This window comes from Trachypithecus francoisi, unplaced genomic scaffold (genome assembly GCF_009764315.1).
Source record: "Trachypithecus francoisi isolate TF-2019V2 unplaced genomic scaffold, Tfra_2.0 Lachesis_group19, whole genome shotgun sequence".
Taxonomy (NCBI): Eukaryota; Metazoa; Chordata; class Mammalia; order Primates; family Cercopithecidae; genus Trachypithecus; species Trachypithecus francoisi.
This window is the reverse complement of record NW_022681464.1, coordinates 45,163,282-45,180,046: the sequence shown is the minus strand read 5'-3', so window position 1 is coordinate 45,180,046 and position 16,765 is coordinate 45,163,282. Positions and strand designations below refer to the sequence as shown.

General features: G+C 48.6%; 1 protein-coding gene and 1 long non-coding RNA gene across 3 annotated transcripts in view; one reads left to right on the top strand and one right to left on the bottom strand.

Moving 5' to 3' along the window:
- The window catches only part of LOC117064160, a 52,641-nt gene that overhangs the window by 33,703 nt on the left and 2,173 nt on the right, over window positions 1-16,765 (top strand). Inside the window, exons 3-6 of the long non-coding RNA XR_004429295.1 lie at window positions 2,102-2,186; window positions 14,997-15,057; window positions 15,955-16,081; window positions 16,177-16,325. This is a non-coding gene — a long non-coding RNA (uncharacterized LOC117064160). The remainder of the gene's footprint in view (window positions 1-2,101; window positions 2,187-14,996; window positions 15,058-15,954; window positions 16,082-16,176; window positions 16,326-16,765) is intronic.
- APCDD1 (APC down-regulated 1) overlaps window positions 2,208-16,765 on the bottom strand; it is a 34,740-nt gene continuing 20,182 nt past the window's right edge. For both annotated transcript variants that reach the window (XM_033178359.1, XM_033178360.1), the window contains 2 exons: window positions 5,119-5,440; window positions 2,208-3,320 (listed from right to left, as the gene is read on the bottom strand). In XM_033178359.1, the coding sequence (XP_033034250.1) occupies window positions 2,872-3,320; window positions 5,119-5,440 (771 nt within the window). In that variant the 3' untranslated portion in view covers window positions 2,208-2,871. The remainder of the gene's footprint in view (window positions 3,321-5,118; window positions 5,441-16,765) is intronic.

The window sequence follows — 16,765 nt, the reverse complement described above, 5'->3', positions numbered from 1 at the left end:
ACTGTTGCGGACTGCTACGATGACGTCACCTGGAGGTGGCAGACCTGAGCGTGATGTGTGATCCTGCTCTCTGACACCGGAACTTGTCGTGTCTGAGCAAACCGACCTTTAGTTCTGTACCAGCTATAGTCAGAAGGCCAGGAATTTCCTTTTGAGCCCCAGGTCAACTTGGATGGTATGAAGTAGAAGTCTAAATGACACCCAGATTTTACGATTGCCCAAAGAACAGCCTTCCGACCTGGCCCTCATCAGCCTGCTCCCCGGGGAGGAAGCCTGGTCCCAGCAGGTCTTATTCACTCTTCACCACCTTCCCTGAATCTGGTATTCCCACGTAGAATGACCTGTTCCTAACTGAGGGGGAGGCTGGCCAGCACTGATTGCGTGCTGTGTACTTTGAGCTTGTGATGGAATATTTAGGGGCCAGACACGCCTTCCTCAGATAGAGCGCCATGGGCTCGAGTTAACATTTCTGACACTCAACCCTGAACGGCTCTTAGAGGTCAATCACTGTTTCTTGGAGGTGATGGGAAATCCCGTAACGTGGAGATCATCGTGGGACACGGGGGAATTTAGAGTCTTATTTGGGCTAACACAACACAACCAAGATAAGATGGAGTGTACGTGGGTGAGATGGCATCAGGCAGAAAGCTAAGGTGCCGGTGACCCGTGAGTAAATTCTGTTGTTTCTTGTGGGTTAGGATTTATGTAGTATCAGAAAGTGGTAAGACCACATGAATTTCGTATCATCCTTAAGAAATACATACATATACATACATTGTATACACGTTAATATCTATATATTTGTGTATACGTATATGTGTGTATATATAGCATATTTTTAAGAAGCACCAATAGCTGAGTCTAGGGGAGTGCCTGTGAACTGAATTGTGGTAAGTCACTGAGGTATTCTTCACCAGTGAATACAGTTTTTCACATGATTTTATTATGTCTTTTTTTTTTTTTTTTTGAGACGGAGTCTTGCTCTGTCGCCCAGGCTGGAATGCAGTGGCCGGATCTCAGCTCACTGCAAGCTCCGCCTCCTGGGTTTACGCCATTCTCCTGCCTCAGCCTCCCGAGTAGCTGGGACTACAGGCGCCCGCCACCTCGCCCGGCTAGTTTTTTTGTATTTTTTTTAGGAGAGACGGGGTTTCACCATGTTAGCCAGGATGGTCTCGATCTCCTGACCTCATGATCTGCCTGTCTTGGCCTCCCAAAGTGCTGGGATTACAGGCTTGAGCCACCGCGTCCGGCCTATTATGTCTTTTAAAGATAGTATCAGTATTAAATAGATCCACAGATAAAATGTATTTGTGAGAGTATTTTGACATCTTTGTTTGTTGAACTTGGTAGACATTTAAGTTAGTATTTTCATTTTGAATAAGCCCCCTCAGTCTGCACCACAACTTAAAATATATTCTAAATATAAAGCACTTTGGTACTCTATGCGGTCATTATAACTTAATGCCACACCGAATGCTGCAGTATTTCATAAAGTTAATTCTTAAATACCAGGATGGCTCTTCGCCGTGATCATGGTTTCCATGTTTGCTTTTGTTCCATCTGGCTTTCAGTTACTCCCGCTTCCCCTCCTCAGTCTCTGCGAGCAGTAACACTTGGTGCTGGATAGCACCATCCACGATACTCCAAAGGAATGGGCAGACATGCACTCCTGCGCCCTCCTAATGTCCCTGCGAAGAAGCACACTGGCCCTGAAACCACCAGCACAGAGCCACATCAGCGGCAGGAGACACTGAGTGGGTCAGTGTGTGCAGCGATAGGATGGCTTCACACAAAGACTTGGTTGCATGCCAAGTCAGGGTCTAACGGAGCAAGGCCCCAGGGCAGACCATGCCCACTGCACTCTCTCTGAGCAGCTAAAGTTCTGTCTCTGCATGTTCATCTTCGAAGGTGGCATGGATGCCAGAGTGCCGTTTCCTCCACCTGCCCCTAACAAGACAGTGAGTCAGGGTTCAGGTCCCCCAGGAAGAGGAAACTGCAATGAACGGACACTTTCTCTATCATTTGTGTGGCGTGTACCACCCTGCAGCCACCCCTGTGTCACTGCTCCTGTGTAACAGGATTGACGTTGCTGTTTTCCCAGTGATCCTGTCTACTGAGAGGGCTAGGAAGCCACATGCCTCCTACAACAACCAGAAGCCAACAAGCGAGTCTCCTCTCTCAACAAGGTAAGACAAATGATGTAAAAATAGGTTAAATTACTTCGAAACTTTAATTACAGATACTTTTCCACGCAACATTTCTGAAATGAGAGCTTTGATTCTCCCCTTTTTTTTGCATAAAGGCTAGGAAGGTGGTATAGCCAGACCGTACATCTTTTTGTATATACATATCTACACCTGTGTCTCTTCTTTATTAATAAAAGGTGTCTTGATCACAGTCCCAAACCAACTCTGCATTGGATTCCAGCATATAAAACTCAGAGAGTAAAACAATTTCAAAGGAAGACAGGCTGCAACCACAGGAAAATGGCAGGAAAAACTGTAGCTTGATAGTTCTTTCTTCTAAGTTTAACTCAGAAATATAATAATAATTAAGAGAAAAAAATAAGAGGCCTTAGCTTTCATCCCTGCTACCAAACACGCTCGTCCAAAACTCTCGGCTGTCTTAAAGTGCAATTACTGTTGTGAAGTTGCTCAGGCCAGGGATCAGGCTGGACGGAGTTCAAAGCAGAAACTTCAAACACTCCTTGCTGTTCATGACTCAGGGGCGGGGAGGGAGGGAGAGGAGAAAAAGAAGGACAGTTCTCTGGCATTCAAGTGCATCAAAAGAATAAATGTCTTTTCTTTCGGTAAAGAAAATCTGTCAATAGTAAGGAATCCTGGTTTGGAAAAATACAACTTTCTAAAACTTCTATCTGCGGATGTTCCAATGCAGCAGAGTGACAAGGCAGGCGAGTGCAGCCAGCAGCAGGGGCCAGGTGTGCCTCCCAGGGGCCCGGCCATACAGGTGGCTTCCACTGTCTTCTGCGAGGTCCTCTGCCCTCGGCGAAGAGGAGGCACACTGAACCAAGGGCATCTGGTAGGACGTGGCTCTCTTCTCTGGCCTGTCTGGACTGGACCCATCGCTGGGCCTCTGGCCATTGAACAGCAGATAGCGTCCCCGGGCATCCTGTTCCATTTTGAAGATCTCGTACTCCGTGTGAGGTAGTTTGATGCCCAGGGCCACGCAGCCATTGGTGTGGGTCACATCCTGCTGGATGCCCACCTGCCAGGAGCCCTCGGCCCCACACTCATTCCCGTTGAAGACGTTGAGCAGTGAGGCTGTGGCTGCATCCATGGGAGTGACCTTCATGTGATTCACTGCCAAGGAGAGACGAGAGTTCCGTGACTCCAGGGAGTAGGCCTGGGACCCAGAAAACCACCCAGAAAGCACTGGCCACACTCTAACTAGACAGGCTTCTTTTCCAAAAACAGTCCCACCTACGGACCCACCCGTCTGACTGCAGTAGCCGTCACAGCACTGTCAGGCGGGGAAGAGTTCAACCTGTTGATCTGGGTGGCAGTAACACCGATATGCTGCAGGTGTGGCCACGCGACACACACCATCTGGTGCAGAAACACTGATCCCGGAATACAGCTGGGAGTGCCTGCAGGCAAGAAATAAAACTACAGCTTGGAGTGCTCCTCAGGAGTTTTATTTGGTGATGCTGACTCCTTGGGATTGAAAAAAATACTCAACAAAGGCTGGAATTTTGCTTTTATCAAAAGGTTTTCGGGTTTCTAAAAGTTTTGGTGTCAAACACCTATTCTAGTTGACATTCTCCCACATTCCTACGGGCCCATACATCAGGCATCTAAAATAAGTTAGGCTGCAAGCAAGAAAAATGTGAGTAAATCAATTAAATACAAACCCCAGCTTTTGTAGAGAATTGCTTCTGAAGGTCCCTCCAGGGGGCCAGTTCCGTGTATAACACGATGAGCTTCGGGGTGGAGTCAAGTAAAGATTGCTTGCTCTCAATTAAGTTTCTCAAAGGGCCTGTATTCCTGGAGCAAACCTTGCTACCCAAAAGGAGGGCTAAAGTCTTCCAGGACTTTCTGGGTTAACAGAAACATTTTACAGTAATGGGACTGAACCCTGGAATGCCATCCTGGAGGAGTCACCTGGGATCGAGGCTATCCCTCTTTATTTGGCACGATAGGGCCGACACCATTTTACAAAAATGCTCAAACTGAAAAAAAAAAGGCAACCTTCTAAAAATAGCAACCACAAGTCCTGCTTTGTTGCTAGCAGCCTGGTGTAGCCCCTCCCTCCCCTCCTCATTTAATGATAAGGACACAGCCTGAACCTTCCCACAGATGCTCCCACCTCCAAGCAGGTGACAACCTCTCAGTTACACGACAACCTCAGGGTTGGAAAGGACAGCCCTGAGCACCTGAGGTGTCACTAATACCTCTTTCCTGCCTACTCGAGAAAGCATTGTGGCATGCAAGCAAATGCAGTGTTATTAGAGGGGCAGCACGGAATCCGCCAGAGTTGTGTATAAAAAACACAAAGCGCAGACTTGAGATTTCTTTTTTTGTTTTTTTACAGACGGGGTCTTGCTCTGTTGCCCAGGCTGGAGTACAGTGGCACGATCATATCTCACTGCAGCCTCAACTTCCCGGGCTCAAGCGATCCTCCTAGCTCATCCTCTGGAATAGCTGGGATAACAGGCACATGCCACCACATCCGGCTAATTTATTTTATTTTTTATAGAGTTAGGGCCTCACTCTGTTGCCCAGGCTGGTTTCAAACTTCTGGCCTCATGAGATCTTCCTGCCTTGGTTTCCTAAAGTGTTGGGATTACAGGCATGAGCCTCTGCACCTGGCCAGAGATTTCGTTCCCAGTAACATCCTCCCTGGACTGGCAACTCCCCACATGCAGGGGAGTGGACTCCTCCCGCACTCAGGCCTGCAAGCGGAGGCTGTCCACCTGATCCATTCTGAGCAGGGAGAAACTCAGAGGGCGCTGGGAAGGACTGAGGCAGAAATGGCTCCCTGATTTCTTTCCTAGGAACTCAGGCAGAAAAGCGGTCCCTTCCCTCAGCTCTGTCTCCACAAAAATGTCACAGGGCCATGTATTGGCTGTGATACTGGGACTCGAGATGGGCACCCTACCTTTGAACACGAACTCCGTGCCTCCCATGACCCTGGAGGACAGCATGCCGCGGCTGTAGCGGCCTCGGGCATAGATGGAGAAGGTGGGGTGCTTGCACACCGGGTCTGAGTAGTGGTAGTAGTGGCCCTCCCAGGTGTTGTTGTTGTCATGGAAGATGAAGTGGCGGGTGAGGAAGAGGACTTCGGGGCGCACCTCGCAGCGCTGGCTCACCCACTCCCCGTGCAGGCCGATGGTCAGGTCTGCCTTCGGGGGCAGGATGGGAGGGTGGTGCTCGTCCGACCGGTAGATGATCCGACAGGCGATGCAGGCGTGGTCATGGTTCTGAAGCCAAGAAACAAACACAGTGCACATGTGCTTCTGGCAAATGGGGTCTCACCAGGTACCAGGTCACCATCAGTGACAACCTCAACACCAAGAACCAACTGGAATCACGCTCCGGGCACAGACAGAGGTGAGAGTGATGTGTGCCTGTGTACGCAAAGTGCACACGTGTTTGCCTGACAGTACAGACCTACGCAGACATTTCACATGTGATGTGGCCTCTTTAGAATCCTGTTAAGTTTTCAGACCACATGCACTGGACACTTGATTTCAAAAAGAAATGATGGCAGCACCTCACACCCATTAGGATGGCTGCTATCAAAAATGCTATCAAAAAATCACAAGTTGGCAAGGATGTGAAGAAATGGGAGCCCTGGAACCCTGACACACAGCTAATGAGAATGCAGAGCGGTCCGGCCACTGTGGAAATCAGTAAGGTGGTTCCTCAAACAAACAAACAAACACCAAAAATGAAACAGAATTATATGACCCAGCAGTCTCACTTCTGGGTATGCACCCAAGAGAGTTGAAAGCAGGGACTTGAATAGCTATTTGCACACCCATGTTCACGTCAGGGTTATTTACAATAACCAAAAGGTAGAAGCACCCCAAGTGTTCACTGACAGATGAATGGATCAACAAAATGCGGTCTAGCCATACAATGAAATACCCTTCAGCCTTAGAAAGGCAGGAAGTTCTGACACCCGCTACGATAGGGATGAACCTTGGGGTCATCGTGGTAAGTGAAATAAGCCAGACACAAAAGGAGACTGTATGATGTCACTCCTATGAGGTTCCTACAGTGATCAAAATCATAGAGACAGAAAGTGGAATGGTGGTAGCAGGGGCTGGAAGTGGGGGGACAAGTTGTGGTTTAATGAACTAGAGGTTCAGTCTGGGAAGATGAAAAAGTGCTGGAGGTGGAAGGTGGTGATGGTTGCATAATAACGTGAATGCCCTCAGTGTCACAGAACTGCACACTTAAAACTGGCTAAATGATACGTTTTACATTATGTGTATTTTACCACAATTAAAATTTATTTTAATAATAAAAGGAGACACAAAGAAAAAAAAAAATGGCCAGCACTCCACTGGCTGTGGATGAAATGGAGTTGCGCAGGAAACGCAAGGTCCTTTAGGAGAGGAAATGGAGGAGGCGGCCTGCAAGAAGGGAGAGCTGGAGGCCGCGGAGCAGCAAGCACACCTGCACACCGCTCTCTCTCCGGGCCTGCCCGCCTCCAGGTTCAGAAGGTTTCTGTGTTCCTCTTCCTGCTTTCTCAGCTTTAAGCAAGACAGTCACAGCTCTGACCTTCCAGAAGACCCTGTAATGCCTAGTCTATTTTATAACAGGAACACAGCAGGGAACAAGGGCTGTTTGTGGCACAGAAAGTCCTCTCTGGCGAGGGGTGCACAAGTCAGAGATGCTGGAAGTCAGGGCACAGGGTGCTTGAACACAGTGCCAGTGCCTCGCTGTCTGACCAAGGTCTCCAGACATCTCTGAGCCCGCGCTGCCTCCTCCTGCACCTGGATCATCCCTCCGCTATTCTCCTCCCACCCAGAGGGTGCAAAGCTGGCAGGCTAGCAGAACGCTGACCACTAGCAGCACGTGCCAAGCGGATCAGGCTGTGGTGGGGAGATAGAAGTGGGTAGCTCAGTGTTCTGGGGACGGCTGGGCCACCCTAGCCCCATGCTCCCATGCTATCAGTTCGTGGCCTCACATCTGCCCTGCGGCCAAGGCTGAGGGCTGCCCACTGACTGGGTAGCCACACACTTATTCTTTAGCAGTTCTTTAAAGTTGGAGATTTCAATCACCAGGGTCTTTGGGTTTACAGCCCTCACTCAACACGTGATTTCCTTGTGGTTGCTGTTTGGTTTCTCAGAGAGGGCAGGAGGAGCATTCTTCTCAGAGAACAGCTGTGCTCGCTAACTTGCGCTGCTGCTGTGTGCATTAAATGGGCATGGAGTTGCACTTCGTGTGAGAGAATGTTTCCTTTGCTAACATGGTTTGTGGCTTGTAAACGATTGGATCAAATAGCTCCAGCATTGAGATGAAGGCCAAGTCCTGGGCGTCCCCAGGCTCTACGTGCATTTGTTGGCCTGTGGTTTCCTACAGAGGGCTTTGGGGCACACGGAGAAACTGCCTGCAACCTGTGCTCAGCAGTGAGCTGCCCTTTGCAAGCTACAGGAGAAATAGAGAAGAGCTCCTGCATGAGGCCCATTAGCCCAGTGATTAATTACGTGACGGAAAGATGGCTCTGCCCAGTTTCTAGGGGCCGAGGCCAGCCCCGGCCGCTTCACAGTTGGTGATTTTGGGCAAGTTATTTGTTTCTCTCCATTTCAACTTCCTCATTTATACAATGGTGATCATGACACTTACTTGCATAACTGCTGCAAGAAATGAACAGCAGATTAAGGTGGTTCCCACTCAGTGTACCCACTTGGTGTGAACATTAAAGGCCTATCTGCCACCCTATGTGCCACTGTCTTTCAAATGCACCTTAAGGTGAAGAAAATACAAACTGATTTAAAAGAAAGCATCACTGATTACGGTAGGTTAGGCTTTATGTTTCCTTAGTCAACTACTACGGGGTAAAGGTTCCAGATTTTTCACCTACACAAGGGTTCTGATATTCAAAACCCAGGATGGAAAGTTAATATGACATAGTGTGCCCAGCCCAGGGCTCCTGTATAAGTGCTGGAACTGTCACCATTGAAATCAGGACTGCGGTCCTGGTGTGGGGACCAGTGACACGCCCCCGACACTGGCTCGGAGCTTGGATTCAAATCACGAAAGTTTCACAGGCAGAAAGGTCGTTGCCAGAGACATAGGCTGTACAGGAGCCGGACCCTGGCCCAGCACCACCTACAGCTGAGCCCAGCACACGCTGAAATAAGAGAGGCCACTTGGAGCACTGGTTCCATCAGGGTAAGAAGCGTGGGGTCAGATCTTCCCCAATCAGCCAGGAGGAGCTGGGCACTCCTACCATTTGCAGCTCATCGCTGGTAGCGGCTGTCCCCTCCACCTGGACAGGTCCCCACAGCCTAGCTGGCAGCCCTGCTTCCTTACACCAACCCCAACCTCCACCTCCTCTCTGTGCCAGTCCCCACAACTTGGTTTGCCATCTGTAATTTGGGAATTTTAAAACATCAGTTGCCGACTCCTTCATTTCTGGTCACTCTAAGGAGGTGAGAATCTCAATTCCTGAAAAGATTTAATTCCTCAAATAGCAGGATCAATTTAGGAGGAGCTCAGAGAGCTTCTAAGTTGGGGGTGGGGGTGGGAAAGAGAAAGGAAAGAAGGGATGTTAGTTCTTGCAAGAGATGCTTCTGGGACGACGTCGAGGAGCAACCGCCCTTTGGCTCAGACAAGGACAAGGCTCGGGGGAGGGGATGGGGCACTGCTGTTGCCCCGGCTGTTCCAGAATGGGTGTTTTCAGGGGTGCTTTCCTTCAGGAATAATGAGGCCGGGGTCCTGAGCTCCCAGATGAGGGCCCAGTGGGACTTGGTCACTTCGGGAAAATGATGGTCCTGGGCTGAAGTGTTGCTGTTCCATAGCAGAGAAAAGCAGGCCAGGCAGGGTTTTTGTTTGTTTGTTTTGTGGGGGGCACAGGCGCAGGGAGGCTCGTTTTCCACCAGGTGGGCCTGAGAATTTAGGGAGGGTGCAGGGAATGGGAGAAACCTGGCTCTTGGGTATGGTCTTGCTGAATCCCTAAACTAGATGCCTGTGTGTGTGTGTGTGTGTGTGTGTGTGTGTGTGTTAAAAAAATACCTAACGAAGAATTTGCCATCTTAGACATTTTAAATTATATTCACACTATTGTGCGGCTACCCCTGGAACCTGTTCATCTTTCCCAGCTGAAAATCTGCACCCAGTAAACACTAACGCCCCATTCTCCCTCCTGGCCCTGGAAACCTCCATTCTCCTTTCTGTCTCTATGGATTTGACTCTTAGAGGTGCCTCATCTGAGGGGAACTATCACTATTTGTCTTTTTGTATCTGGCCTATTTCACTTAGTATAAGCTCCTCAAGTTTTATCAATGTTGTAAAATGTGTCAGAATTTCCATCCTTTCAAGGCTGATATTCCTTGCATGAATATTCCACATGTTGTTGATTTATTCACGTCGATGGACATTTAGGTTGCGTCCGCCTCTTGGCTACTGTGATTGATGCTGCTAGGACCATAGGTGCCCCTACGTTTGTTCAAGTCCTTGCTTTTAATTCTTTTGGGTATGTACCCACAAGGAGAACAGCTGGATCAATTTGGTAATTCTATGTTTAATTTTTGGGGGGAACCACCATACCACTTTCTGGAGTGGATGAATCATTTTACATCTCCATCAGTAATGTATAAAGTTCCAGTTTCTCCACATCCTTCCCAACACTGGATATTTTCTGGTTTTGATTGTTTTGTATTTTGTAATAGCCATCCTAATGGGTAAGTTGATATCTCATTGTGGTTTTAATTTACATTTTCCTTTGCCAATTTTTAAAATTTTTTTTATTTTTTGGTTGTTGACTAGTTACCCTTTTTTTTTTTTTTTTTTTTCCTTTTCTTGAGACAGGGTCTCACTCTGTTGGAGATGGGAGAGAGAAAGCCTGGGGGTTGCCCAAGCTGGAGTGCAGTGATGTGATCTCGGATCACTGCAACCTTCACCTCCCAGGCTCAAGCCATCCTCCCACGTCACGCTCCTGAGTAGCTGGGTCTACAGGTGTGCACCACCATGGCTAGATAATTTTTGTTTTTTTGTATTTTTTATAGAGACGCAGTTCCACCATGTTGCCCAGGCTGGTCTCAAACTCCTGAGCTCAGGGCAATCTGTCTGCCTCAGCGTCCCCAAGTGCTGGGACAACTCTTTAGCTGCCATGAAGAAACCAAAGTTATCGTAACAAGTGGAGTTGTTTCTGGCCTCTGTGGACACTGTCAACAAGGGGGCAGTTTTAGCCACCGTTGAATAAGGAGATACCTCTGTATTGTAACGAATTTTAAAATTTTAATTTATGCTCCTAATTCTCATAATCTTTGGCCTGAATAAAAATTAGAGACCTACAGGCACAACTACAGAGAAGCAGAAATTATTGGTTCTAAAGTTTCCCTTTTCTGAGATGTTTTTTGGAAACAGCATTCTTCCAAGATGGATACATGAAAAGAGAATTACACATGCAGTTTTTAAACATGGTGAGTGATTGGTACTGTGGAATATCATTTGCTCTGTAAAATTATTCCCTCTTTTTTGGGGATCCATGTTCCAAGACGTGACTCTCATTTGAGAAGTGTCCTCTCCCAGGCTCACCAACTTGGCTTCCATGGCACCTTCTTTCCCTGAATCTTAGAAAAGGCTATTTAAAGCCAGAGCTTCTGTACTCAGAAGATTTGAAGGTTAAAGCAGAGGAACCAGAAAGTGTTTCCTTGTTGCTATGCTTTATACACACTATAAAAAGCGTTCATCATAAAGGGGAAGGGAGGAAAAAGATCCTATGCAAATAATCTCTGGGAAAAAAATTAAGCTTATTCTAAAAATGCGAAAGAAGCTTATACTTTATCAATGAGCAATGTTCTAGGCAAAGAGTGGGGTTCTGCCTACTCTGCTCTCTGATTCCTGCTTAGCTGCAGGTAACAAGTTAAATAACCACAGCGAGCATTCACAGGGTATTCGAGTCTCGAGGGCTCAAGTACAGCATCTCCTTAGACTTTACAACCTCCCAGGAGACCACGGCAGATGAGGCAACTAAGGCACCTGGAGAGAAACAGTCAGATGACTTTACAAGCCCAAAGTGGGGCCAGGATAGTAATTTGGTTTTAGGACTTGCTGAGTGCTGCCTCCTGGCCAGCGTTGCCTCACAGGCTGCAAAGATCAGACGTTTCCCCAGCAAGGACTCCAGCCCAGGAAAAGGTCTTCTCCGGCCCATGACTGATGGGGATGCTCCAGGCTTGCTCTGTGCCCTGCCTGCCAATATTTATTTCTGGAGAGGTGGTTCATCAGCACTTGCTGACAGGATCCACTTGTTTTCGCCATCTTCCCAGAATGGAAGAATTTACTTGATGTGATCTTGTTGTGAACAGATCAACTAAGGAAGCAGGCCGCATGAAACACAAGTCTTCAAAAGCACTGTTCCTTGAGCTAAAAGTTTTGTTCAAGAAGGAGGAAAAATGGGAGTAGATGATGGAAACTTCCTTTCCTAGGGTTTTGTTCCCTGGGATAAAAAGCACACGAATGTTTCTCACAAAGAAACCTACAGTGGCCAATGGCTCACATTGAAAGCTTTCTTTGTGACTGCGATGTGCCGAGTATTTGATTAAATTTCTGCTGTAGATAACCCTGCAGGTACATCCTTCTCGGGTCTTCTCTATTACGAGTTCTCTGAGGCCACGACCAAGTGTTCTCTCTTTGTCGTATCTCCCACGACATCCAGAAGAGAACTGCACAGGGCTTTTGGCTAACAGGCAAATGGAGAGAAAGCTGGCATTGGATATGTAAAGAGTTAAATGGAGTAGTTAGCATTCATCACAAATGATGGGCCCCCACCTCCCTTGTGGGAGGGAACTCAGGGTGCTTTTCAGATCTGGGATTCTAGGAGTTTGTGAACTCGGGCTCATTTTAATCAACTAAAGATAGCACGATGATGCTACTTTCAGAAGGAAGTGGGTGAAGAGCTGTGGCTTTAGGTACAGACTGCCCAGGCAGGCTTGCTGTCTATCCCACTGCAATACACTGAATGTTTGTGTCCCCTCAAAATCCATGTTAAAATCCTTACCACCAATGTGAGGAAATTAGGAGGTGGGGTCTGTGGGGGGTGACTAGGTCATGAGGGTGCAGCCCTTAAGAAGGGGATTAGTGCCCTTATAAAAGAGGCTGAGAGTTATCCAGCTGTCTTGCTGCCACATGAGGATACAAGGGGAGGATACAGCAGTCTGCAACCCGGGAGAGCCCTGACCAGGATTCCAGCCTCCCACTCTGCTGGTGCCTTGATCTTGGCCCTCCAACATCCAGAACTGTGAGAAGTGAGTGGCTGTCGCCAGTCCATGCTGCTTCACTATGGCAGCCCGGATGGACCGAGGCACCTGCCGCCCGGCACCTGATCCCCGCAGGTGCGGGCAGTTCCCTCAGTGTACAGACCCTGTGCAGCTGCCAGGACCCTGCCATCCCTGCCAGAATGCAGGCACCTCTGTGGGGCCAGGGGAACTCAGAGAGCCTCAGGGAGGCTGCACAGCCACCCTGGGCCTGTTACCACCATCCAGGAAGGGGCCTGGGCCAGGAGGATGAGGGAGAAAAGGAGAAACCAGGCTGCTAATTCCTGGGCCTGTCGTTGGCTGCGAAGCAGAGGGGAGCAAAACTCAACGGAACACTTCTGCGTCCTGGAGTTGAGCAGGGGCAGCTGAGAGGTCCTCAGGAGCAACATTAGCCTTCTGGAAATGGGCTTCCAAGGCAGCTTAGAATCTGAGAAGTGAGCTCACAAAGTCCTTTTCTGTTTTAGTTAACATTAGAATGACGAAAAAGACGATTTTGCCTTCACCTTCTTATACATACACATGGCCGCTGACCCAGCAGCTGGGGAAAAGGGCCCTGAGAAGATGGCTCTTTAAAAGACTTCAGGAGTGGTTTCCAAAAAGAATTCTCATTTCTTTTTACTTGTTTCTTTCTTCCACTCCAATGCATTTTGATTCATTTAAATAATTAAAGTAGACTTATTAAATCTGCTGTAAATCCACTGGGCACTCCTGGCTGGCCCATCCTCTTCCTTTCTCCCCTCGGGGCTCAGCAAACACTCCCTGGAGGAGGGACCTCATGCGTACTTTTTAAATGGCCAATTTCCTGCTTTTGCAGGCTTTCCTCATGTTCTCTGAGCTTTCTTGCCTTTTAAGGGATAAAATGTTTACCACTTGCATTGTCCCTGACAACAAATATTTCCTGGTCCCCTAACTCCTTAAATAAAGCAACCTTGCATGCCTGTTTATCTGCTGAAATACTCTGGAGTCAAGAAATAGAATGAGCTGTTTCTGCAATAAAAGTGTGTATCAGCAGCCGTGTAGCCCAGCAATTGTGACACTGCACACCTCGGCCCAGATGAAATGTCCACAAAAGCAACCCCTTCAGGGTCAAGACCCCCTCGACGGATCCCAGTTGCCAGCTCCGTTTTTTTTTTTTTTTTATAGAATTGTGCAACATTTGCTACCTTATAGGAAACACGTGGCTCCAAGGAGCAGTCAGTTTTCTTCTAGGGCCCTCCTTCCTGTAAGACTAGTTCTTGAAACTGTCTTAGGTCACGACTTCTTGAACTTCTGGTCGTCCACCACCTTCTTCATCTCCCATCACCTCTGCAAATCCACACCAGCAGAAAGAGAAGTGGCATGGAATTCTTCCACAAGCACTTGGCTCCTTCTATACACCAGAGACGCGGTCGCCCACCCACCCAGGAGCCACACCAAGCACATGCTCGGGGAGATGTCCCTCCACGCCGGCTCCTGCAGCTGGGCTGAAAAGTCCAGACCCCAAGGCCACCTGACTCAACATCCCCACGGTGTCACTGATATCAGGAAGCCGCACAGCTCACACATCCTCTAAAAAGCCTCCGAGACGCATGCTACCTCAAAAACATAAGCTGGCTCACAGCCTAGTGGCTCCTAAAGAATTTGAGAGAGAAAGCGCAGCGCGCTGTTGTCCTGCAGTGCTCAGATACTCCCGAAGTCCGGTGCTTTTCTTCCTCCCGTGTGTGGCTCCCCCGCTGTACGTGTGCTGGGATTGAGTATTTCAGATGCACAGCCTGGGGAAGGCTGTCTCGTTTTCAGACAGCCCCTTTGATTTACGATCCTGTAGTTAAATCAGTGCAGGATTTTGGAGAAAGACCAGTTCCATTTGCTTACGAGTCTGATCCTGAGGCTCTGGCATCTCTAACGACCCTGGCAATCATTTGCTTTTAATTACCATTTGATTCCATCCCTGAAAGAATGAGCCTGGCTTCTACCCCTCCAACTGCATGGTTCTGAAGAATCTCGGCAGAGGGTTATGGCTGCTCTGATGCTAAACTTGATTCAGGCAAAGCATGTTCTTTCAGGATTACTTTAGGCTGTCTTGACTTTTTTACAACGAAGAGTAGCCAATTCTATCCTGAACGAACCCTCCCAGCACACCTGAATCTCTTCAAACATCACTTATTTGCCAAAGGACTCTGGACCTCACGGCAAAGCTGTATAAAGCTTAGAAAAACAAGTTGACTTAAAGTTTCTATTTTTACACGGTGTCCTGTTTCTAGAGGGGCTGAGACTCGTGGTTTGAAACTCAATTTAGCATTTAAACTAATTTTCAGCTCGGTCTCCATGGACCAGCAATTAGGGAAGGAGAAGAGTTCAAAGAAGAAGGTTTCAGCCTCTCCTGGGCAGGCGTGTGCGGTCTTTGAAGACGCTCTCCCAGCCTTTCTTCCTGTCTCCGCCGGGCGGCCACAGACAGCTTGGACGACCTGCTGTGGCTGGGCCCGTGTGGGCACACAGTGCCCAGTCTTTCTGGTGCCCGGGTCTGGAAAGACACCAATGGCTCAGTCCATTTTGTTCCTTCTCACAGCTGTCCTGGGGAAGGATCTGAAAACTTCCTGAAGACTCCACTGCACACTGCAGGCCAAGAGGTACAAGGCGAGAGACAAGAGAAGAATGGACCCTTTCAGCTCCCGGAGCCACTCGGCCTTCCACTGACCCCCCAGCCATCTCGCGAGGCAGCCGGGCTGGCTCAGGAAGCCTGGGTCCTCCTCCCAGCTGGGCTGCCACCTGCATCTGTGGCCACAGCATTCCTCTGGGTCTGGGAGTGTTGGCTGGCCTTTTTTTTTTTTTAATCTAAATTTTCCATGATGACTGTGCTTAGGTAATAGAAGATCACAGCACAAAATGCAAGAGGTACCGAAAGTGAAGTCTCTGTCCGACCATCCCAGATAGACAGCTCTGTCTCTTCCTCCGAGGCAGGCATCAGTTTCCTCCAGAAATATCTGATTCCTTTGCATAGACAGCTCTGTCTCTTCCTCCGAGGCAGTCATCAATTTCCTCCAGAAATATCGGATTCCTTTGCGAAGAGTCCCTCTTCTTCTCCTTTAATTATTAGTTGTATGCACATGGTATCATATTATTCATGCTATTTTGTAACTTCCTTGTTTCCCACTTAACAATATGTCTCGTGCAGTATCTAAGATCCTAAAGCTCTTTCCACCTTAATTTTCTGTCATCAAGGAATCAGGCCTAGCGTTTAAAGAGTCTACTTCTTAAGAATCTGGGTACATGTTCCCACAATTGCCTTAGCGGAGCAGGGAGGAGAAAATGGGAGGAAGTGTTTATGGCTAGGCATCATGAAACACTTGGATGTTCCCTGGTCAGTTGTCATTGTCATTCTCATTCCTCTCTGAGCCATTGGCCTAGAAGGGCGACTTACTCTAGGTTAAGAGAGATGGAGCTTTGCGTTCAGGCCCTATCCTGATGCCCACAGGATAACCCTATTGATTAGCCCTACTGATTCTTATATTTTTGCCATTTTACAGAAAAGGAAAACGAAGTCTCCAGTAGGTCAGATAACTACCAATGCCACCCGGCTGATGACAGCAGAACTGGCTTCCAGGATTGGCTACCGTTTCTGAAGTCCACATAACCTGCCAATCTGTCCAGAAGGTGTTGAATTCTAAAAAGGTCAGCTTTACAATTGCTGTCTTTAATTCCCATGCCAATATTTAATACTTTTCACTTGCGGGGCGTTTTCCCTCCAGGAGCCACAGACAGGTCTGCGGAGGGACACCGACGGGAATGACGTGTCCCCTCCTGGAGTACCCCAGGCGCCAGCCTTAACAATGCTGGCTGGGCTTTCCGACTCCATCTGCGGAGCCACAACCCGGAGTGCAACAGGGTACAGAGGCAGGTAAGAAAATAAACGTGGTTATGGTTAATTTTTCCCCAAGTGCTAAAAAGAGCAAAAGAGATCAGAGCCCACGCAGGTGCATGAAGGTGAGGAAAAGGAACCAGAACCCGAGTGGGTGCAAAAGACTAACCCAAGGTCAAGTTCCGAGCCGACAGCCCGGCCGACGCCGGCCCAGCAAGTTCCCCGGCCGCACCTGCCTCCTCAGACCTGGCACTCAAGGCTCCCTGTGCTTTCTGGTGTTTTGCGGCTCCTTGGTGTCTCTGCTAGAGGGCGGGCAGGCTCTTCCTGTTCAGCAGACGTTCACAAAGGCCCCGAGGGGGCGGCGGGTTCCGGGATGCGCCTGGCTAGCCCCAGGTTTCCGGATTATCCGGGCCATTTTCATTCCTGACATTCGCACCTTCCTCCCGTTACCTGCGATCATTTGAAAGACGGCGGCGGCC